Source organism: Artemia franciscana, chromosome 16 (assembly GCF_032884065.1).
Source record: "Artemia franciscana chromosome 16, ASM3288406v1, whole genome shotgun sequence".
Classification (NCBI taxonomy): domain Eukaryota; kingdom Metazoa; phylum Arthropoda; class Branchiopoda; order Anostraca; family Artemiidae; genus Artemia; species Artemia franciscana.
Window position 1 is genome coordinate 3,527,895 of NC_088878.1, and position 25,370 is coordinate 3,553,264.

At 35.0% G+C, this 25,370-nt stretch overlaps 1 protein-coding gene across 3 annotated transcripts in view; it reads left to right on the top strand.

Annotated features, from left to right (window-relative positions):
- The window catches only part of LOC136036908 (cadherin EGF LAG seven-pass G-type receptor 2-like), a 183,977-nt gene that overhangs the window by 156,071 nt on the left and 2,536 nt on the right, over nucleotides 1-25,370 (top strand). For all 3 annotated transcript variants that reach the window (XM_065719284.1, XM_065719285.1, XM_065719282.1), the window contains exons 13-19: nucleotides 589-782; nucleotides 2,920-3,034; nucleotides 7,119-7,276; nucleotides 12,004-12,113; nucleotides 16,126-16,276; nucleotides 19,197-19,386; nucleotides 23,025-23,136. In XM_065719284.1, the coding sequence (XP_065575356.1) occupies nucleotides 589-782; nucleotides 2,920-3,034; nucleotides 7,119-7,276; nucleotides 12,004-12,113; nucleotides 16,126-16,276; nucleotides 19,197-19,386; nucleotides 23,025-23,102 (996 nt within the window). In that variant the 3' untranslated portion in view covers nucleotides 23,103-23,136. The remainder of the gene's footprint in view (nucleotides 1-588; nucleotides 783-2,919; nucleotides 3,035-7,118; nucleotides 7,277-12,003; nucleotides 12,114-16,125; nucleotides 16,277-19,196; nucleotides 19,387-23,024; nucleotides 23,137-25,370) is intronic.

Genomic DNA, 25,370 nt, shown 5'->3' on the forward strand with positions numbered 1-25,370 from the left:
TTGTATCGCATCAATCTATGTATTGTATCGACCATTTTTCTGCAAGGTAAAGAAATTGATGCCTTTGGGATCTGGAAGGAAGCCAAAAAAAGTAATAGATGCCTTCTTGAATTTCTATGGGCAAACAATCTGCAATGTACAGCTAAGTGATAGTTTTTCCTTAGTGTTCTTACGTGTTTGGTACAAGTTCTTACCTTTTTTGGGGGGAGGGGAGGGCAACTCTATTCTACCCGCGTCATACTGGCACATATATGACCCCTATTTGTGTTGTATTTACTAGTTTTCTCCACTATTTATTTGAGGGCTTCAAGCTTCTTTACCCATCCACCCCCTCCCCCTACACCAAACACACTTATTTTGCTAATATATATTTTGGTTCCCTCAAATGTTTTCTTTAGAGTGAGACACCTCTTCCTCTATCCGTTACCGTAAGCATATGTTTTTGTTTATCAGTGCGTCAGCTTGAAGGGCATGTAAGGTCAAAGTATTGCCTGAGGTTGTCAGTCCTTTTTTTAACGTTAGTTCACTCTTAGCTCCCCCTTATGCACGTCTATCTAAGTGGTTGACTTATTTTCGTATTTATTTCAGTTTGATACCTGTGACATCACAGTTAAAGTGCTTAACGTAAACGACTGGGATCCAATGTTTGGTTTCGGAGCGTACGATTTTTACGTTACTCGCGAAGAAATGACTCTGAAAAACATTAGCCTTGGCAGAATTGAAGTTTACGACAAAGATGTTCCTGATGAGATTACACTAGACTTGAGAGGATCTGACGTACGGTAAGCAGAGGCAGTTATAGGGAGGGGGACAGCGAGGGCACCTGAGCCACCCACAGAAGTTTTATGGGCGCACAATTTCGAAAAAATAATGTAACGGTTGTAATCGTTTTGTAGTTTTTGAAGTTTTATTAAGACAAGCAGAGAGTGCAGTTAATAGGTGAAAATATTGATAAATTATTAATTGATAAATAAAACAACAAAAAATCAAAACAAAATAATGTTAATTAAGTAATAGTTATTAACAATTAAATTATTATTATTGAAACAATTGAGTAATTATCACATTAAATGGTTAATACTTAAGAAATAGTTTAATAATTTTTAAGTGAAAATTTTGTTAAAATATGGCCTGAAAATTGGGAGTCAGGGATGAGGGGGGGGGCTTTCTTGTTCACTTTCTCTTTCACTTTCTCGTTCACGTTCACTTATCCACTTTCAATACCACCCTTCTCCGTTTCTCGACTGAAAGTTTACGTCAGATAATGATTATCATAGGTTATTATAGATTGTTATATAATGCGAGGCTATTGTAGTGACCTCGATAAAGAGAATAAAAGAGTCTCTATTTCTTCCAGCCGACCTGAATCCTTTTCTAGAGCCCAGAACCGTCCTAGCCTAGTGGTTCGCTTGCTAGACTTGAAATCCCTTGTCTGTGAGGATAAGGTTTCGAATCCTAGTGTTGCTGGCTATTTTTTTTCGGGATGGGGGTCAGTGGAATGACTCTATAAGCTTAGCCAGTGTTTGCCCAACTCTGAATGGGTACCTGGAAATTTCTGGGCAATCGTCAGAAGTTCTCTCCTATATGGGTGTGATAGAAAGGTTGTCAAAGTTCAAAATATTAGTAAGCTCTATGTCCTTGATCACGACTGTCTTTGTCGTATTCTACGCGTCAAACGCCATGAACGAGTATCCAAAAAGGTGATCCGTGGGCGCTTTAAACAATAGTGCCCAGTCTCAGATATTGTAAAGAGACGACGGCTCGTGTGACTGGGCCATTGTCTACGCCGTGGCGACTACCGATGCATCTCAAAGTCTGCTATCAAAGCATAGCCCCTTGAAAAGTGGAAACTTTGACGTGGAGCCCAGAAGAAAGATTGGTAGTCGGAGATGAAAAACAACTTAGAACTGCTTGGAGACTTCCGCATCTTTGGTCAGCGCTGAGACAGTGATTGACTGTACCATGTCGAAGCCGTTGCACATAACCGTGCCTCATGAAAGACTTCTGTTGGGGAAGTCCTGTATGCCGGGCGAGGTGGAGCAGCGTCTAGTTCCTTTCAAAAGTGAAAAAGTAAGTGAGAAGTAATTTTAGACCCTTAATTTCAAGCTTAGCGTTTAATACACCAAATTGTTCGATTCCCATGATTCACGTTCAATTTAAGTTTTTGCTGTGGTCACAACTTCTGCTTGAGAAGCTCTTTCCAAAAAAACTGATTAATTTTTCTTAACAATTTTTTTCTTCAAATTACATAAGATAGAGATTTTTTAGTTTCTACCCTGTTATCGAAAGATGGTAGATACAATTTAAAAGTTAAAGAGGTCATGAAAGTGTATACTTACTTTTGGTTGAAAAGTGAAATATTTCTTGGCCTTTTAGCTCGGTGTTTATTATACCTTAAGTTGTACTATTCATATGTTCCAGGTTTACTTTAAATTTGTTCTGCGATGTCGACTTTTGATAGGGAAGCCCTTTCCAAAAAAACTTCGTAAATTTTTCTTAATAGGTTTTTCTAATTACGTATAACGGTGATGTTTTTGGCTCTTGACCTGTTGCCAGAACATTGTAGATACAACTTAAAGTTCAAAAGACCCAAAATTTTTTAAATTTTTAGAAAATTTTGAAACTTGAAAAATTTGAAAAATAAATTTTTCTTAATATGTTTTTCTAATTACGTAAAACGGTGATGTTTTTGGCTCCTGACCTGTTACCAGAACATTGTAGATACAACTTAAAAGTTCAAAAGACCCTAAAATTGTAAGCTTATTTTTGATTGAATACTATTTTTTTTTACTTTTTAGATAAGCATTTAATATGCCTTAATTTGTGCTATTCATACGATTCACGTTTACTTTGTGATTTTGCTGTGGCCAACTTGTGTTAGGAAACACTTCTCCAAAAAACTAATTAATTTTATTTTAGGTTTTTTGAAATTTCACAAGACGGGGATATTTTTGTGAAGGATCCCTCAATAGTGAATGTTACTACAGCTAACTTGGTAATAACAGCAAAAGACAATGGAATTCCATCGAGACAGGTATGTTTGTGAACGAGGACCAGCTATTAAATATCAAAACATATCAAGCAAAAATGTACCTTGGATAATTAAACTTAACAGCCCAACGCGCAAAATTGAGATGGAAAAGAGAAAGTAAGACATATAAAAATTTTTATAGGAGTTCTGGCAAATTCCGCCAGAGAAAAATTTTCCCTGGCAACTTCACTCCCTGGAAACTTCCCTCACAATGGAAATTTCTCCCGTGGAAAACCCCCAGCAAAAAGTTCGTGCCCTCCCCACCCAAAAATGTGCATATTCCCCAATAACAAATACTGTGCGTAAACAATGGGCAAATTTTATAACCTTAAGACCTTTCCCCTGGGGCTGTAGGGAGGGGGGTCGTGTTATACCCAAAGGCATAGTTATTCGACCTTTCAACCATAATGAACAAAATGGCTATCCCGAAAGTTATTCTAGGACCACTGGGTTGATACGACTTTCCCTGGAAACAACCACGCATCCGTGATCTTTCTTCCGGGAAAAAATTAGAAAATGTCACATTTTTACAGATAGAATATTGAAACCTCTGAAATAGGGTCCTCTGATATGCTGAATTTAATGGTGTGATTTATATTCAGATTCTCAGTTTTTAGAGGTTGTTCCCCCCTTTTTGGAATATCAGGCAATTTTTCTCAGGCTCGTAGCCTTTGATGTGTAGCACTAAACTTAATGAAACCTATATATTTGGAATCAGTGTTACAAGCCGATTCTTTCGATATATCTATTGGTATCAAATCCATTTTTTAGTGGTTCGTTTACTATTGAGTCATGTCGTTACAGTTCGTTCCGACGAACTGTTTGATTGATGCAACAGAAGGAAAAGCTAAATACGTGGTGCCTCAGTCCCAATCGTAAAATTATACGTAATATACACACAATATGCACAATACTCGCTTCTCTTGGCGATTTATTTTCATAGTTTATCAATTTGAATTTCTTTATCAAGTATCCTTTTTTTTGCTATAAAAATAAAAAATGCAACTTTTGTGGCAAATTTACCTACACAACACCCATATAAACCAAGGGTTATATTTTGTTCAGCAATGCAACGATAACTAAATATCGCTCATTAACGTTAGGCTCAGAATTAAAATTTATTTTGGTGGGCAAAATAAATAAATTATATTAATAAGATTAGATTCATGTTTGGGGTTTTAGTAATTATTACTGTGTCATAATTATGTACTATTCTATAATCTTCGCTAACCATTGCGCTTAAAATTATTCTTTAATAGTAAACAAATAAAGAAATGATTAACTTTTGTTGCATTGATTAAACTTCCAAGCAATCTTTAGATAATCCGGATTGCCACAAGCCCTGATTAATTGTGAACTACCGAGGTCCTCTTTTGCTACAATTATTAGACAAATACGGTTGCAAATCTTTAGTTCTATGGGTAGAGATGGTCCCATGCTTAGTTTTTTGTGGCAAATCGAAAAGCTTTATGTCATATTTTTATCCAACAAAGTTTTCGCTCTCTAAAAAAGTCTCTCTCTGACCAACGCTTTCTAACCTCTCTAACAAAGGAAGTTATATTGTCCCGTTTCCTCCAATCTTATTTGTCTCCTAAGATTTTTGGATGCTTCTCTTTTTATTCAAAATGCATTGTGTCCTAATTTTCCGATCACAAAAGTAGTTGAACACTGAAGCTGTTTATGCTGAATCCTGTTTTTTAATACTTATTTAAAAAAAATGCTTATTAGTAATACAAAGAAAAAAAAATTCTTATCTCCTTTAAATCTGTGGTAAGAAATATAGCTTATTTTGAATCACCGCAACAAAATCGCAATTGGTCGTCTCTTCCGTACTTGTTGAACGCACAGGGATTGGCATAGCATTCTGTATTTTCGCCGCATAACGTCCTAGGCTATGTACTAAAAAGTGCTTCCAGCAGTTTTTATAGTTACAGATTCCTCGCGGTTGTTTCCCAAAAGAACGTTAGAATCCCCAGAGAAAATTGAATATTCCCTGAATCTCCCTTTGAACAATATTTTCAAGATTGTTGCGGACGAACATTTTCGATAAGATTTGGACAAGATATAGTTTTAATCTTTTTTGGATTTATTGGATAAAACGAAAGTGTTAAAAAGCTAAAATAAGCTATTTTGAGGATCGTGTTGTTTCTACACTCCCCCCCACATTTCTAGAGACCTAACACCGTGTTTCCGCTCCAAATTTCAGCCTCTGATCCTAGTACATTTTTTAAATAGTTATTTATATAGCTTTTGTAAGCAATTTTATGAGAGCGCCAAATGTTAATTCATGATATATTCTATAAAATATAAAAAAATAAACCTTTCAACTTTTTATCAGAAGTTATATAAACCCCTGGGGTTCCCATTGAACACCTTGGGATCCATTCGCATTCTTTCCTATATGATTTCTTACAACTTTATCACGATTTAAAACATTCACAAAAATGTTCTGTTAGTCTCTCCTTAACACTTTCCTTATCTTTATTTGAGGCCATGCTCCTATCTTGACCTGGGACAGGTCTGGACTCACTACCTCTTCTCAATTCCTTGACATGCTAACACAATACGTCATTATTGTGTTGTTTGGCTGTCTTCGATATATTCAGTAGTTTTACTCATACCCTCCGGCTCACATCTTTTAAAATTCATATTTTAATACCTTCTCTACTTCCCTTTCTTTCTTCTTATCCTCGTATGATCTGTCATTCAGATAATTCTTGTACAGACGCCTTGTCCCTCTTAAAGCGTTTCCACTAATATTCCTAGCCTTGTTTCTAAATATATTCCCTAAGACATTCTCTGCTGCTTTGCAAACTATCTTTAGTAAATTATTCCATCTGTCTTCTACATTGTGAAATTTTATGCTACCCAGTTTCATATCCAGCTGTTCTTGGAAATTTCCTCTTAAATACTCTTTGTAGAGTCGGTCAACACCACAAATACGCCCAAGATTGTTACTTCTTCTAAATTTCAGGTCTCAATTATCTTTCGATACTACTAGGTGGTGATCTAGGACATCATCTTTTACTATTTGCACCAACCTGGGTATTAGCATCCCCTAATAAAAATACGATATTTCTCTCTGTGACTTTTGATGCCCTTCGAAGAAATTCTTGAGCCAAGAAATAAATACGTGGCGTTGGCGTTGGACGTATAAATATTTGTGATATTCAGTGGCGCACGAAATTCACAAAATTGTTGGGTGGGGATTTGTATTTTTTGGATTAGTTGCAACGAAATTACCAAAAAAGGCATTTTTCAATGAAAGTATCTCTAAAAATCTCGGAGGGGGATGCCTCTGTCTCATGTTTGTGCCCCTGGCAATGTCCAACATTGATGCATGTATTTCGAAATATAAGAATGAAGAATATAAGAAATATAAGAATAAATTTAAGAATGAAAGAAAAAATAAGTTTTGAAATATAAAATATATAAGAAATTTATTTTCCAAAAATATGACTAACTGAACTTGTATTTTTCAATTACTAAACTGTCAGCGAATTAATGCTCCTAGAGATCAAGAGTCCGTCCCATAAAATACGCAATCCTAACAATGTGGAAACAGTAGAATAAAAATAAATGGTTGTGAGCCACTCCTAGAAAGAGAGCAACTGGGGCAGTTGCCCCAGGCGCTTTGGCTTAGGGGTGTCGCAGCTGGGGAATCGCTCACTTTTTTCACTTAGATTCTGTTTTTTTTAGCTTAGATTTGAGTAAAGAGGAGGGCACTTTCTCCGGGCATCACAAGCCCTATGAACGGCTCGGGGTTGAAATTAATTTACAATATCCTATGTGTTAGATTTTGTATAATAATGTATAATAAGATTTTGCTTATTTTTTTCTTGGTTCCGAGAACCCTATACAACTGAACCACAAACCCCGCTGTTACTTAGTCATTGTTTAAAATTCTTGAATTTAATGTTTGAATTATGAATAACATTCTAATGTTATTTATTTATTTATTAATTCCAAAATGTGGTAAGTTTTACCCAGCTTACCTTTATCTCTAGTGACTAATTTTTTTTCTTCACTTTATTGTTTTATAAAACTATTATAAATTGTTTTTATAAATTAATGAATTTATTTTTAGGCTTCTGTGCCAGTTACTGTGCATTTCCCACCGGAATTGATTGTGCGTAGTCAGTTGGCGGGATTTGGTGATGATCTGCTCCTTCCAATTATACTTGGCTCAATACTTGTTGGATTTATGTTCCTTGTGGCTGGACTCGTAGCTTATATCTGTCACAAGTATGCGATATTCTTTTTACTTCTATAAACAGGGGGAGGGGCAAAAGTTCTCTAAAACTTGCATGATTCACAGAGGCTCATTTAAAACTGATACTTGGACTTTATTAAATCAACACAGTAAACAAAATAACCTAATTATAACAAAGGTAGTATAAGAGCTGGAGCTCGATGTGTCACCTTGATCATAAGAAACTACTAGTAATAACTCCCTGAAGCACCAAGCCGCCTGAGGCCAACACAGTTGTGTGCGCTCCTCCCTAATCCCAACCTACTCAAAGCCTCCCTGTTTAAACCCTTACAAGAAGTTCCAATTTCATTTGAATCCTTTAGTATGGCCTTTTCCCGCCCCATTCGAGGACGTCCTGCCTTACGTTCGGCCCTAGACAGATGACCAAAAAGGAAGATCTTTGCCAATCTGTCATCCTTCACGTGCAAGACGTGTCCTAACCATCTCAACTTTTCTCCCATTACAGGCCTATAAAGTGGGATTAAATTTTTTGTATAGCTTACTGTTTGAAATACAGCCAGTCAAAGAGGTACCAAAAACGTAGACAGTTCCTCTAGAAAACATCTAATAAATCCTGCTCTGTCTTTCGGAGCGTCCAAGTTTCGGAACCATATTTGAGCACTGTTATCACTGTAGATTCCAATATTTTAATCTTGGTTCAGAGACCTCACTTCAATTCTTTGTGTAAAAAACAAAACATGGTAGACCTTGATTATTCAACTTTTACTATGTTTACTGCATCCACCATCTTCACCAGTGATACTACCCAAGTAAGTGAAGCAGTCCACTTGATCGATCTTCTTGTTATCTCACATTACCTCTTCACTCTTATTTAACCCTAGGCTAAGCGACTTAGTCCCCTTAACACTAACTTTCAAACCTATTCTTGCACTCTGAACTCTCAAAACCTCCCAAAATCATTTATCTTGTTATATTTTCATCTAGATCACTCGAATCATCAACATAAGTCTAGAAGAGTTTTACTTCCCCATTTGATTCTATGTTCTACCTTAGTTTTCCAGTGTTCCTTAGAACAAAGTCCATCAAAATGATCCATATAAATGGGGATAGAACGCAACCCTGCTTAACTAATGATTCAACACGAAACTAACTATTAACCTCATTTCCTACCTTAAACAAAGCTATGTTGTTTTCGGACATGGCAATAATCACTTTAATCTACTTATCTGGTATGCTATCTGGACTAAAGAGGTAGGATTACTCGGGCACTCCTCAATTATTAATCTGAGAGTGAAAATCTGGTCGACGCATCCTCACCTCTTCGTAAAAACACCCTCTCCTTCTTTTCAAACAGTATTTCTAATATTTTCTCACAGCATTTTCTAACGGCTCTATAGCATTTTTAAGCCTTTAAAATGTCACTATACTAAGTAATTTGTCGAAAGTATTACAGTTCAAAATAGGGATGAAACCTTTTAATCGACAGTGAACAGATATAAATTTTTTTTTACTGTTGATGATGAACACTCTATATGTGTTCGAAATACCCAGTTAAAAATTTTTTATATCTGTTCACTGTCGATTAAAAGGTTTCATGCCTATTTTGAAAAGTTTTACTGCTGATTATGAACACTGTATATGTGTTCGAAATATCCAGTTAAAAAATTTATATATCTGTTCACTGTCGATTAAAAGACTTCATCTCTATTTTGAATAGTTTTACTGCTGATGATGAACACTGTATATGTGTTCGAAAATCCAGTTAAAAATTTTTTATATCTGTTCACTGTCGATTAAAAAGTTTCATCCCTATTTTTGAAGAGTTTTGCTGCTGATGATGAACAGTGTATATGTGTCCGAAATATCCAGTTAAAAAAATTTATATCTGTTCACTATCGATTAAAAGGCTTCATCCCTATTTTGAACTGTTATACTTTCGTCATGGAAAGGCAATGTGGTCTCCGAAGTTATCTAAGTAGTTTATTACCTCTAGATACCAGGCGAATGCCTCTATAATTACCACACTCATTCTTATTACCTTTTTCTAAAGGGAAGTTTTATTAAAGTTTCATATTCATGAAAATTTTCAAAATCATATTCATCATCTCCCATAATTTATCTGGAATTTCGCAACCACTGTATTTAAAAAAAAAATGCCACACTTCGATAGGGAAGATGCTGACGAAATACTTCTCAAAAAGAGAAAGAAATGCACAGAAGAAAGAAAAGAAAGAACAAAAGATGAAAGAAAAAAAAAGAAAATTAAGATGAGAATCGTCTAATAAATAACACAGTAAAAGAGTAATCTCATGTTTTAAGCTATCTTTCAATTATTTTAATCTTCTTTCAATTCTTTTTAAATTGGAGCAGCAATGATTCACCCACTAACTCAGATAACTTACATTTATTCGAAATGAAGGGAAGTAAATGCTTATCACTTAATGTCACTTATCACTTAATCATTGTTAACACACGACAAAATAACCTGTTCCAAGATCTTGATAAATGACAATGAAAATTTTCAATCACAAGAATCTAACCATTTAAAAAATGATTTTTATTTTGGATTTTTAAAAATAATACTTCTAAGTTACAATAAAATTCGTCTTAAATCAAGAATATCAAGAAATAAAAAATACATTATATTTTCATATAATTTTTTGTGTTCCTAGGGTGTTCTATATTCCCAGGATACATAATATTGTTAGTAGGTAGAAGTTGAAGAAAAGTATATCATCTGAACATTTATTCCCGCAGCCATAAGTCTCATTTGGATACTTGTTTTCTTTTCTTTTGACGAAAATAGCCTGTGGAAATTTATTAAGAAATTCAACAAAAATTAAGTGCTTAATTCAACAATTATTAATCATTTAATTAATATTAAAAAAACTATTACAAACAAAAAGCAGTTACTGGGCCTAAGAACCTTGGAAACTTCAAGAGGTTTGTTCACAAATTACGGAGAGCAGATTTTACGTTGTTTTAATTTATGCATAAGTTAATTAAACAAGACCACGCCTTCCTATCCTTCTGAACCAATAACCCTTCCAAACTTGTATTTGGGCGTTGCTTCAATACAAAAATAGAGTAACGTTTTGTTTCAGTGTCACTAGCTATATTCGCCTTGTTTCTTTTGTCATCAAAAACTGGAAAATTTTTACTACTGTTATTCGTCAAATGTGACAAGTCATTGCACTAATTAAGACAGGATTTTACTGAAGGTTCCAAATTATGAAACGAAATTTTTGTCCCAAATTTTCATTTGTTGGTAAGGTGACGCAAAATGATTTTTTTTAATGTAATTTAATCGACATTCAATGCAACAATAATCAGCCTAATGGGTATAACTAGCGCTAGAATCAATTATTAATACAAATTTACTAAACCTCGAACAAAGCACTTCAACCAAGAGGATATAGATAGAGGAGGGGGAGGGCAGCTCAGCGAAATTAAATATACAATATGCAGACTAAATATATATGCAAATTTACATTTAGAAGATTATCTCCTCCTTCTCAACCACTCATTTTTCTTTTAAGAACTTATTATGATAATTACCAAAGAATTAGTGTCAATGGCGCCAACTAGCCTGTTTGAATCACCAGATGGCGTAAGCAGCCCATTCTTGGATAATAATAGCATGAATCCATTCGAGATATCAGTAAATCCATTTAAGGAAGAAGACGAATCAATTGGAGATCAGTTCAACTGGGAGCAGACAGATAACCCCAGTAACAGATTCTACAACCAACAATTTGAAAATATACAGCTTATCAAATTCGAATAAATCCAACCTAACCCGACAATAGAAGAAGCACTGCGAAAAGTATAAAATCTAAAGATTCAACCAGGCGTACAACTAGATGTACAACTACTACCCAGATGTACAACTACTACTGCTACTTCCGAAAAACTTCGCTCCAAAGACGAGAAAGACATGTATACTCTGAACATTGAGTGCGTCGTAGTCAATCAAATTAGCTGAAAACCTCCAGATGAAAGACTGAAAGGAAGTTCAATAGATGATGTCGACGTAGCCCATGAAAAGACTGAAGAAGAAGAAATCATTCTGACGAATAGGCTAGATAGACATTCAGATCCATATCCTACTCGCTCTTGAAGTCATCCGCCAATTTGAAGTTGGATCTACAACTACTCGTTACCCTGAAACTTTGCCTCAAAGACCAGAAGGAAATCATACCCCGGCCATTGATTGCCTTGTGGCGAAGCAGACTAGCTGAAAACCTCCGGATGAAGGGCTGAAAGGAAGTCTGCTAGATTGCATCAACGTAGCCCATGAATATATTGAAAAAAAAGAAAGTCCTTTTCACGAATAGACTAGATATATATCTAGCTTTATTTTTACTTGCTTATGAGATCATCCGTTATTCGTCTGATATCGTTGATGCCATAACTGAAATACAGTAGTAAGCGTGTATTACACACATGTCTATTCTAGCCTTTTCCTTACTTACTGTAGGATTCTCCAAGGTATCTAATTGGGGTCATTCTTATTCTTTCAAACTGTTTTTACTCTTGGTGACGACATCTCACAGTAAATAGGGAGGGGATCACCTACGGTCTTACAACTGTCTTCTATAAGAAATTCTATTGCAAGTGCGGCAAGTTTCTCGGTCTCCGCATTCCGGTCACTACCTAAAATGAAGCCAAAAACCAGTTTCTGGTATAGTTATTACGAATATTTTTGTAATTATTCTTGCCTCAGCTGATACTCCTTTCAATTTATATATTTTTTCAGTCGGCGGAAGACAAAGAGAGCATCCTCGGTTACTCCTTTGGTAACCCAGTTTGAACGAACGCCGAGTGAAAAGGCTCGAACTCAAATCCTTTACGCCTATCCACAAAGAGGTAAATATTCCATTTTTCATTTTTTCATTTTTTGTATTCCATTTTTCATTTTTTCTACAGTTCGTACATAATTTACATCTTTAGCCAATCAATCACGGACGTGGGGTGTGTGGGTAGGGTGTATATCTTGTCGAAGAAACTCTTTGCTGATTTTTTCGCAAGAAATTTCAATAGCCTCTAAAAAAAAAATCGGAGACTATTGGAGACCCCCCCCCCTCAGGATTTTGATAAAAATGGAAAATACTTTTTTTTTGTATTTTCATTGAAAAATCAACTCTCCCTAGATTTTGAAAATACTCCCCCCCCCCCAAAAAAAAAGAAGAAGAATGGAATTCCTCAGAATGTATCCATTGACATAAAAGCTCCATTTAACAGAATATTTTTAGAAAAATGGCAACACTACAGAAATAAAAAGCAACCAACAGCGATCTATTCGACATTCACGTTTTGCCATGTGATAGGGGAATAGGATCCAATCGAATGCTAAAATATAAAATGCTAATATAATTTCTTATTTTCATTACAACACTAAAATTAAATACATTATATAAAACAGAATAAATATAAAAAAAATTACGCTATTTAAAAAGAGAAAAAAAATTAAATACCTTAGCAGCTAGGCATATAAGCACAAAAGTGAACAAATACCATAAAAACCAAATGATATGAGAAAGAAAACAACAGAAAGCTCATAATTTTGAACTGCGTTGGATGTAACGTGTAAAGGTAAGGGACAAACAAATTTATTAAAAATTCTTCACTCTTATTAGTAGGATGCAAGTTGAATATTTACAAAGACGAAGTAAATTAAAATTCTATAATAATGCCCGTATTAATAATAAATAGATAAATATAACGAATCAATATGAATAATAATAGTAAGAGATGAGGCCAAGGTGCTCTGTTCGCTTGCTTCTTATGTAATTATATAATTTTAAAAATTATATATAATTTTGAGAATTACGATTAGCAACATCCCAAAATAGTTTCCTCCAGAACAGGACTGTCACTCTTTAGGATTATTCCCAAGATCTCGGGGTTTTAGTCCTGGATTAGGAACTGTAGGGGAAGTATGTATATTAGACGTAGCCATCCAAAAGTATGTTAAATATGTGCCTTATTATTAATTATATTAATTATCAGTTATGGTAATTAATTATAATCAGTTATACGAGCGGATCTTGTGATACTGATAATAATAATAATATAATAACAGTAACATCTATTTATTACCCACTATACAAACACTTAGCAAAATTGAATTAAAAATGAAAAAAGAATGAAAACAAAACAAAAACAACACAGCTTCTAAACAATTATTTTCACAAGGGAATCCTGTTATATTAACAACAATAACATAATAGTATATTCAGATAATAGTAACATTTAGTTATGAGTCACTACATAAATACTTAGGAGAATTGAAGTCAAAAGGAAAACAGAAAAAAAAATACAAAATTATTAAACAATATTTTCACATGTGACTCTTGTGGATACTAATCATTACACAAAATAATTATTATAATAATTATAATGCTAAAATAATTATAGGTACAACTTTTTGTAGGGCGTACTTTTTAAACAAAGTAAATATATGAGGGTGTGACTGTGATAATTCAAAAGCGATTATGTGTTTCTATTTTCTGAAAAAATTTGCACTTCATGCTCTACTGATTATGGCAATCTGTTTTTCCTATTTATTTATTTAATATGAGTTTCAGAAGATACTTGCCTCCTCCTTCAAGATTAGTTTGACGCACCCCTCCCCTAAAAAAATAGCCTAGAAAAACATGTCTGTATATTTTGACCCCCCACACCTCAAAGGTTTTTTTTTACTCCTGTCTCAGTCGCAGAAATAGGAGAAATTTTAGCTTCTAATTTCAAAATCGATTTTTTTTTGTATTAAAGATGGTTGAAAAATCCTTTCTCGGGGATTTTATTTTTTTAATCTTTCTATTTACAAGGTTGTAAATAGGAAAACTTGGAATAATACCCCACATACCCCTGAAAAAATAGCCTGGAAAAATGTTTTTGGATACTTTGACCTCCCCCCACCCATCAAAGGATTTTCTCACTTTCGTCTGAGTCGCAGAAATAGGAGAAATTTGAGCTTCTGATTTCAAAACTGTTTTTAGGTATTAAAGATGCTTGAAAAATCCTTTCTCGGAGATTGTATTTTTTGAATCTTGCTATTTACAAGGACATTTTCCCTTACATTTCCCTTTCAATCTCCCTTACATTTGCAAGGAACTGCTTCTTGATAAGAGTAAAAAAAAATACCACAAGCACACTTTTCAGGTTTTCCGCTCCTCTGTAAAATCTATGTTCTGAAACATACTGTCTTTTGGTTTGCCGCAGCTGAGTGCAATCTGTTTGGACCCAGCCATTGCTGGATTAAAACCCAATCAATCTTGGTTAAAACTTAATCAACAATGGTTAAGATCCAATCTCCAGGCCTTTTCTAGCTCAATTTCAAAACAATTTATGATTCTTCTTGAAGATGACATTCAGACCAAAAAGTGGCGGAATAGCCTATATTAACTCTATCTGTAACTCATCTTCCGTTATTTAGCTCCAGAATTTTGGAATATTATCCCAAAAAGTTACATGCAGCGAACAGTTTCGTTTAAGTACAGCATGCACGTAACGTCAGCTCTCCAAGCATCGCAGTCATTGTGACGCCGTCGGTTTCGAGTCAATGCTAAAAGTAAATTAATAAAAATAAGTTTTCGGCAATCCAGAAAACAATTGTAATTACACATTTTCAGTGCAATATAGAAAATTATACAATCTGGAAAGTCGGCCAGCTTAAGCCTCTTTCTACCTTTTCTTCGTTTTGAAATGTTTTAAAGGAAAAAGTGAACTGAAGGAAAGTGGGCATTCGTCCCTTTCCCTACGGTATTTGCCCCTCCCCTATATTATTTGCACAATTCAGGCAGGGGCGTAATTTAATACGGGACAGGGAAGGGGGGTCAAATGACTCCCCTAGACTCTAGTTTGCCCACTTAGCTGAAAGTTTATCTTCTTCAAAAATCTTGTCCAAACTTAGATAAGCATGCATAGTACAAGCGTTCAGAGAAACGGGTCAGTTTTCTTTATTATGTCTTAGCCTTTAAGGTACTGTGGGGCACATTTTTCATTTTTTACTGTCATTTTCACTTGATTTTGGATGAGTGGCTCAAACTTTGCCCCCTCCCACTCCCAGGATTCCGATGCTACTGAATTCATGACTGTACACATTCCAGATCTACACAATCTAATGCTCATTTCTCTCTGCCTGATTAAAGGATGATGCATGTGTTTTCAGTTTTACGTTATTCAACTTGATAGACAATTTTTCAGTTTTATGTTATTCAACTTGATAGACAATTTTTTAGTTTCACGTTATTCAACTTGATAGGCAATTTTTCAGTTTTATGTTATTCAACTTGATAGACAATTTTTTAGTTTTACGTTATTCAACTTGATAGACAATTTTCCAGTTTTATTTATTCAACTTGATAGACAATTTTTTAGTTTTACGTTATTCAACTTGATAGACAATTTTTTAGTTTTACGTTATTCAACTTGATAGGCAATTTTTTAGTTTTATGTTATTCAACTTGATAGACAATTTTTTAGTTTTACGTTATTCAACTTGATAGACAATTTTTCAGTTTTATGTTATTCAACTTGATAGACAATTTTTTAGTTTTACGTTATTCAACTTGATAAACATTTTTTTAGTTTTACGTTATTCAACTTGATAGGCAATTTTTCAGTTTTACGTTAATCAACTTGATAGACAATTTTTCAGTTTTACGTTATTCAACTTGATAGACACTTTTTCAGTTTTACGTCATTCAACTTGATAGGCAATTTTTCAGTTTTAGGTTATTCAACTTGCTAGACAATTTTTCAGTTTTACGTTATTCAACTTGATTGACAATTTTTTTAGCAAATCTGCTTTACCCCACGTAAATATTTTACAGAAGTCATAATAATTAATTCATATACTTATCTTTACTTACAGTTACAGAAGCAAATAAGAGCAGTATTTATTTGGAAAGATGCCAAAACCCTATGGCAAAATATGCAGCCGTAGCCAAAAGCTCCAACAGCGGGTCGATACCGAGTTCAAGCTCGGAAAATAAAACCAGCTTAGAAGAGATGCAAGACTCAAAGTAAGAACGAACATCCTTAACTTTACCTTTTATGCTCAGTATATCCCTAACATATCTATTAAGTTGAAACTCGCATTCAATTTGACGTTCAGCTTATAAATAAGAAGAATAAGCGCTACTATAGAGGATCTTATGACGAATTGCAAATAAATAGCTCAAACGACTCATGATCAAACTGATTCTGAAACTTTTGAATTCGATGTTCAAACTGAATGTTTCTGCGAAGATAAGTCAGTTAAAGAAATTTTGCGGAGGGAAGCACTATCACACAAATAATAGCAATTAGCAATACACAGATAGCAAAATAGCAGGAAAAATAATTAACATACAATTAGCAGCAAACATTAGCAGCAAAGCAGTAAACAAAAAGGAAAATAAGCAGAAATTAGCAAAAATAATAGCCCTAGCTATCACAAAATAATAATGGCAAAGATAATTGTTCAGGCAGACTCAACTATCTGACGGCTTGGGGTGAACTATAGAGGATAATTAACCATCACTTTTCTTAAATCGGTATTTACTGATGCTTTCAAGCGCATGTAATAATGCAGCAATCGATGCTGATCTTTGCATTATTTGTGAAAGATTTGGATAACGTTATTCCTGACTGAATTCTGCAATTTTTTTTTGTTGGCATGTATTGCTTCTGTCTCAAAATTGACTGCGGTCGTTACACGCATTAATGATCTATTACTTTTTTTTCAATGTACTGCACTCTTAAGCCTACTACGCATGCGCAGATGCAAAATCTGTTTAGGGGGAGGTGTAACTTCAGAACACTGCAGATTATTTGCTAATTATACAGAAAATATAATAACTGTAGAGAAAAACTGTAAAAATGTGGATATTTTGGAACTGAAGTGCCACTCACCATGTAATTGCCTTTTAAAAAGACTCCCTTAAAAGTTTTATTACCGTCTAAAATTTGACAATTCTCTCGACCTTTTGAAGATCCATTTGCTCCCTCTCCTTTGCACTTTTGTTAGGTTTTGTGTTCTGAAAATTCGACAGTTCCCTAGACCTTTTAAAGATCCCTTTGCTTCCTTTCCATTGCACTTTTGTTAGGTTTTGTGTTCTGAAAATCGGACAATTCCCTCTAACTTTTGAATATCCCTTTGCTCTACTGGCCATGAATATCCGGTAAGCGATTTGTATTTAGCGATTTAATATCCGATTTATATCTGAACCTAGGGGGGGGGTGTTTATTTACCTAAACAAGCTCTGCTTCAACTTTTGCTAGTTTTTTTTCTTATTAATCAGCCCTTTGTTCTTGAAAAAAAATTAAGCAGTTTTGCCTTCGCTTAGTTACATTACTGGTTATTATAAATCTTTTGAATCACCACTTGAACTCACTCAAACATGGATTTGATGGGATGGCCTCCTAGTGGAGACACTTCCAAATAAATGTTTAGCTTCGAAAAAAGCTGTTATTCAAGTTGGCTCTTTTTGGTTCCGAGTCATTTTCTTCTTCGTGTGATTCGAGTAAGCTGTCTACGCATAGACACATGCGCATGTAGGAGAAGGAAGCTTCGGGCTCTTATTTATTAAGATTTGCTCGGAAGGAGTTGAATGCGTGTGCTTTCGGAATACGGTCATTAATAGTATATTAAATCCCTCCTCATATTGGCCATTTTTAAGGCTAATAGGAAAACTTTGGCTGAGGGTCTCCAAGCAAAAATCTATCACCAAGTATTTACTTTTATTAGACAAATATTTTATTCCAAGATTTATCCACTTCATTTTCAGAGGTCACTTTTTTCTTCAAGTCATTGGGCCGCCAATAGGAAGTAGCAAGAAGGACGATAATTAGTGGGGTAAATAGAGATCTATACCTGCAGAATCGTTTTTCCCTGCTTCAAACATATGAAGAGAGCTCTACTGGTAGCATGAAAAACAGCAAAATGAAAGTCAAATCAATCTACTGGTGACATGAAAAACAGCGGAACGAGACACAAATCAATAGATACCCAAGGCCAAATAATCGTTTTTGCCTGCTTCAGAAGAAACCTCTATTAATGGCATAAAAACAGCGAAATGATACCCTATCATTAGAGACCCAAACCTGAATAATCGATTTTGCCTGCTTCAGAAGAAACCTCTACTAGTGGCATAAAAAACAGCGAAATGAGACCCACATCATTAGAGACCCGAACCCAAATAATCGGTTTTGCTTGCTTCAGAAGAAACCTCTATTGGTGGCATGAAAAACAGCGGAATGAGATCCAAATCAATGGAGGCCCAAACCTGAATAATCAATTTTGTCTACTTCAGAAGAAAACTCTACTGGTGGCATGAAAAACAGTGGAATGAGATCCAAATCAGTAGAGACCCGAACTTGAATAATCGATTTTGTTTGCTTCAGAAGAAAACTTTACTGGTAACATGAAAAACAACGAAATGAGACGCAAATCAATAGAGACCCGAACCTGAATAATCGATTTTGCCTGCTTCAGAAGAAACCTCTACTAGTGGCATAAAAACAGCGAAATGAGACCCACATCATTAGAGACCAGAACCCAAATAATCGGTTTTGCCTGCTTCAGAAGAAACCTCTATTGGTGGCATGAAAAACAGCGGAATGAGATCCAAATCAATGGAGGCCCAAACCTGAATAATCAATTTTGTCTACTTCAGAAGAAAACTCTACTGGTGGCATGAAAAACAGTGGAATGAGATCCAAATCAGTAGAGACCCGAACTTGAATAATCGATTTTGTTTGCTTCAGAAGAAAACTTTACTGGTAACATGAAAAACAACGAAATGAGACGCAAATCAATAGAGACCAGAACCTGAATAATCGATTTTGTCTGCTTCAAAAGGAACTTACAAGAGCATTTGCTGTCTATAGTCTTTCGAAATCAACATGCCCTTGGGCCACCTCTAAGTCTGTAAAAACTATATAGCTTGCTATTCTTTTCAGGTCCATAAAGTCTTTAGAACTAACAACATCTGGGCTTTTACCTGGCCAAACTCAGTTTCATGAGTGGTTAGGCACAGTCAAAAGGATGAAACCAGTTGATTCTATTGCGAATCAGGATCGAGAGAGATGGCAACACTGTTCTAGCTCGTTCTACGGCGAAGTAGAAAAAGATAAGGAATTGGATGGAAGCGTAAGTGATTTTGGAATTTTAATTATATCTTAAGATATTTTAAAAGCACATAGGAAAACCCGAATGCGTGTAGGGGGGGGGGGGGGTAATGCACTCGAAATTTTTACTTCAAAGGACCTCCCCACCAAATAATTAGGATATTTCTCCCCTAAAAGGTATGACCTAAGTGCATCTGTTATATAAAAAAAATAGAAAAATACAATAAGCAAAATAAACGGAAAAGATTATTTTTTGGCTGATTCTCTCTTAATTATTTGGCTGATTCTCTCTTAAAAGGTATGGCCTAGGCGTGTCTATCAATACAAATAGATGAACAAAAGAAGAAAAATAAATCGAAAACATTTTAATATTAACTGGTACTTATATTACAATAGCCTACAGTTATTTTAAAAGATACTATTCCTCAGGATTCAAGAGTCACTCGATGAAATATAACTACAAAAATAGGTAAGACAGACAGGTAATCTAAAACAGGAGAAAAAACTGCAGAAGTCGTAACATATTAAGGGCTACTTCTCTGAATTCCTGTATCACCTGATTAACAATTCATAAGCTGAATGTAAATTTGGTTCAACTTATATACGAGTTATAGAACAGATTAAACAACTAGTACGGAAATTATGCCTTTGTATATGGAAAATCTTTACTGTGAAAGAAATTAAAAATCTTCATATTTCCTTTCATTGACGTGGAAAAGTTAATTTTAGGCCTACTTTTACTTCTGCCGTCTGTAAAACCCACTGATATTTGACACTAGCAAAGAAACTATTCTGTCGATCTAATTTTAATATTTTTTTTTTCTTATCTTTATTTCATTGAGGCCTAGCGCACGCAGGGAAACCTTTGGGACTAGGATCCCAAAAAATCTCAGTGTTTACAGTTCTCTAATTATTTTTATATGTCTACATTTACCTTGTATTCTTCAAGCTCCCCCCCTCCCCCACAAAAAGTCGCCCATATTGCAAAAAAAATTGTTCGATAAATTGAATCAGAGGATGTGTTTTCCTTGAATGAACCACGTCAAAATAAGTGTTTACTTTCGAATGGTATAAGCGTTCATGCATATTCTGAGTCTGCAAAAAGAAGGGGGGGGGGATAACGTCTCTGGATTCTTAAGGCTAATATAACTGTCGCAGACGTATCATAGGATGGAGAAAATCTCTACGAGACTAGCCAGTGCAAATCCAGAGAGTTTGAATAATACTGCTTGAAAATACAGCCTAGTGACGTGACTGGTATAAAATATCTTTTTGAATTTTTTGCTCTAAGACTAGAACCCGCAATTTTTATCGGCTATTCTAGTAATTGTTCATCCCAACTCACAAGAAATTGTTGCAAACAAGCCTAGGCGATGAATTCATTCTTCATGGGCTTTAAAGTTCTTCCATGATTGGAAGACTTCGGCGCAAGATTGTGGAACCAGCACCAACGACACTGCAGTTGAGTGGTAATGTATTTGACTGCACTTGATGCTGCTGATATCTCCTTTAAAATTTGATCAAAACACTTTGCAGAAAATATTTGCAATTTGTTTGTTTTTATTAAAACTAATAGCGCTCTTCTACGATTCGAGAGGAAACCAGTACCGTTTGTTGGTTTTAGGAAGAGTGTTCCTGTGAATGAGAGGGAAGACCAGTTATGATTTGGTAGTTTAACAGACAGGTTGCCATATGGCTTGTCTTCATCGGTCCAAGATAGACTGGCATTGTTTTGAACGTCAAACAAAGATCTTCAGTTGCAAAATAATTCGTCTAGAACCAGTTTCGGTTCTAGGCCTGTACAGAGGGGTAGCTGCCCCCCCCCTCGCCCCCGATTAAGAGGTCTAAGACCGCTACTATCTTGAACAACTGCTGTTAATATTCTGCATAATAAGGCTTTATTATTGATTTGGAAGAAGTCTGAAAATGGGAGAATATTTACTAATTCTAGTATTGAAGACGGGAATTTCTAGAGATTTTTCACCAACCTTTTGGAGGGCATTGAAAAGTTTTTAGTGAAAACTGAGAGGAGTCTCTTCCAGAAAAGTGATTTTAATTCTTGATGTACCTCGCTCGAGCCAAGAACAAGTCCTTCTCTATATATGTATATAAATACTTTTTCCCCAGACATAAAGAGAATAGGTACTGTCTCTTTGTAAGAACAGTAGATGTTTAGTGAGATATTAACATCTAAAACTAGTATCCTCCAGTTAAGGAGGAATTTGAAAAATTCTTTTCTTTAGTTTTGAATTTCGCTCGGTTCACCTACATTATTCTCTCCCGTCAGTAAGGACATCAAGGGTGGGCCCTTAACCTTAACAGGGATAATTTAAAAACACTTTCAGACAGAACTAGCACTCTTTACTCGTAGATTTTAAATGTAGTATTTTTGGGGGTTGTCATTCGAAATTTTTTAATTATTATCAGTTTCCCCCTGAAGGGGACGTTTGCTCCCATATTTTTTTTTAGTCTTCCTGAACTATTGAATTTGAAGTTCTTCATAAAAACATGCAACAAATAAATATTTGTTGCCATATTCTCTTGAAGCTTGTCGATGAGCACTTTAAAATTCTAAAATAAATCCTGTAAGTCTTTTAAAACAATTGGACCTTCAGTGGTATAAATACAAATGATATAATAATATAATTTAAATTAATGATTGTTATAATAGGGCTGAAATAAAACAAAAAGAATGATAATGAATAAAAAGAGATGTTGGTAAACGCATTAAGCGAGAAGTTGATTCCCTTTGGCTTTATAACGTGACAATAGCTGACAAAGAGGTGGAACATCCCTAAAAACTTCATAATTTTGAAAAAAACCGAAAGAAAAATTAAAAAAAACTATAGTTTTCAAGTTTTTCAGTTTTAGATATGTTTCAGATAGGGTTTTCAGATACGAGCAAACAATGGTTTTATTTTGGTTTCCCTGGTACTTCATGTGAATAAACGATGTTAATGAACGTTAAAAGAGTTACCCTGTTGCTTTTTCCATACGCATCGCAGTAAGATGACAAAACCAGTCCCTTGATTAATTTCTCCAACGGCAGTAGAGGGCAGCTAATCAATCCACCCGCGACAAGATTGGCCGGCCACTTGTTACAGAAGTTATAAGAAATCAACGATGGAAATAGCTTAGTCACGGACTACTGATAATTTCTGGTTACCGAACACAGTGTTCTCCAGGCCACCAACGAGTTAAGGCCGTTGACCCAGAAACACCGTACGACAAGGGTACCAGAAAGATCTGCGTAACCTGCACACGTCAATCCTATCTCTGTGAGAGGACGGACAGCAGCAAACCAAAGGGAGAGTTGCGGCTCTGAAGGCCCAGGTGGGTCTAATGTCTAAAGTGATCAGATATATAGGTTTTGATGATTTTACGGTATATGTACAAATGATAATCAAACTGTCGATGAAGAACCTCTAGCATAAATTTCAAGAAGATCAATAGGCATAGAGGGTTCAGCCCCACAATCTCTTCGAAATTGAAATCCTCCAGTAAAAGTAGAACCAAATAGTTACCATTTTTTAGTTCAAACAGCTCAAGTATGCACAGGTATAGGCGAGGGGGGGGGGGGGGGGTAAACGCCACAATCTCTTCGAAACTACAAACCTCCAGTTAAACTAGTTGCAGATAATTACCATTATTTTGTTTTAGGTTAATGTGCAGCAAACGGCTCAAGTTAAGAGGACACCTAGTCAATCTGCAGTGTCAAGATTAGCTGTGCTTTATTAAGCTTGATTATATGATAGCCTTGATTCTATTTTTCGTAAGTAATCATTGTTATGAGAATCCAACAATTGATTTTATACCTTTCAATTTATTTGATTACTATGTCGTTTTTTGGTATTTGTAAAACAAATCTTTTTGGCGTAGAGGATAATTCCAGTCAATGGTATAAAAAAAGGACTAAAACACAAATATTTCGATCGAGACCTCCGCTCAACGGTCTTCAGTGACAAAAAGGAAACAAAGAGTTAAAAATATAGATAAAAATACCAAATGAGAACAAAACAAATGTTTAAAATAACATAAAATAGAAGAGATTTAAAAGAACCATTAGGAAAACTGAACAAAAATATTGAATGGTCATTCAAACAGGGGGACAAAGAGCATTGGTGACTTATAAGAGTGGAAACTGGTGCAAGTGTCGATAAAAACTATTAACGTCATCTAGCGTTTGGCGACGCTTGGCATGGCGTTGACAGTTTTTTTCTCGCCGCTAGCGCCAGTTCTCATTCTTATAAAGTACCCATACTCGTATGGGAAATCATGATATGTGAATGGTATTGAAACGCTAATCTCTTACCAGGTATGTTATTATCGGATGTCGATTAAAAATAAAAGAAAACTGACAATTCTTTTTACCACGTGAAATTATCCATTTTTTTGTCGTCAATTTTTTCTTCATTTTGCCATGCTTAGCCAGTGTGGTCTTGGGAATTATTTATGCAAAATATGCCGTTGGGATAGGCTTAGGGTTTGTACATTCTTGTTTTAATAAATAAATATACATCATAGAAAGATCGCAAAGTCAGTATGATACAATACTTCGGTTATGGTCAACACCAGATGACATAGCCTTGAAAAGATGTTGAAAAAGTTTTTAAACTGAAAAGTTGGAGCCAAATAATTCTATCCTCCGAAAATATTATCCTTCAGAAGTTATCAGTCATAAAATCCTTTTCAAAATATAAAAAGGTATTAAATAAAGTTCTTGGACCCTCGTTGAAACAGCTTTTTATTATTGGGATGTATGATCCCTGTTACAGCTGGGGCTTGCACCGGGTGAACAAGATATTTCAGTCATTTTATTAATTAGTTTAAGATCGATCTATTCACCCAGCCATAATTAGGATTGTATTGAGAAAATGATTTTAACCTCCTTACAAGTTATTTCTTTCAGTCTAAAAGAAAATAAACAACAAATTTCGAAAATTTAAGCAGGTAGATGTTGGAAGCTACAGTGATAAGAGTGCTCAAGTTGGGTTATGAAGAGTGGGCGTTCCAAATAACGGAAGAGAATTTGCTAGAAGTTTGATGTTTCGATGTTTGTTTTTATGACAATGCTAGATGTTTTCCAGAGAAATTATTTACGGATTGCTGTGGGTACCCGACTGACTGTCTGTATCTCAAACAATAAACTGTACAAAAAATGTGGTTCAACACCGCTCTCTGGGGGCATAATAAGGGAATGGTTGAAATAGCTAAGACACGTTTTGTGGGTGAAGGATGACATACTGCCAAAGATAGTCCTTCTTGACCAACCGTCCAGGACCAAACAAAATGCAGGTCGCTTCCGAATAGGGTGGCAGGATGTCGTAAGGAAATATTTAAAGAAAAAGGAGCGTAATTAGCTGTGTTGGCCTTAGATCACTTGATTCTGCAGTGAGTTTTTAGTAGTAGTAGTAGTAAATGGGTTAAGGTGTCTGGGTATCTCAGCTATTAAATGATAGCAAAATTACTGTTTTATGTTTAATTTTTGATACCGAAGTTCTTACAGCAGGGAAATAACATCCAAGGAATTGCAAATTTAAACTTAATTTAAACTAGAGAGTAAGGATCCTCTTTGCTACACAAAATTTGAGGTGTTTTTGCTTGTAATCTTGCGATGACTTACATTTATTAATGATAATTTTGCATGAATTTGGGCATTTCTATTTGGTTGATTTTTGGGATATGTTGCTTTGTCTTAGGTGATTAGATAGGTGAGTAAGGTGAAAACCTTTTTCAAGTGCTTATCTATCTCAACTGTTAAAGCAGGAAAAGAGTTCTTTTCTTCTTCATTTTTGTTTTGTTTTTCTCTTCGGTGTTTTCTTCTAACCAAATAATTACCTTTAATACACTATTTCTTAGGAATTCTTTCGTGTACAGAAATGAATAAATTTTATCCAATTCAAGAATATAATGTTAAAATATACTTGAAACTGAAAATGCCCGCCCCTTCTCCTATCTTGCTGCTAAAATATGATTTAACCTATATGTGATTTATAATCAATTTTG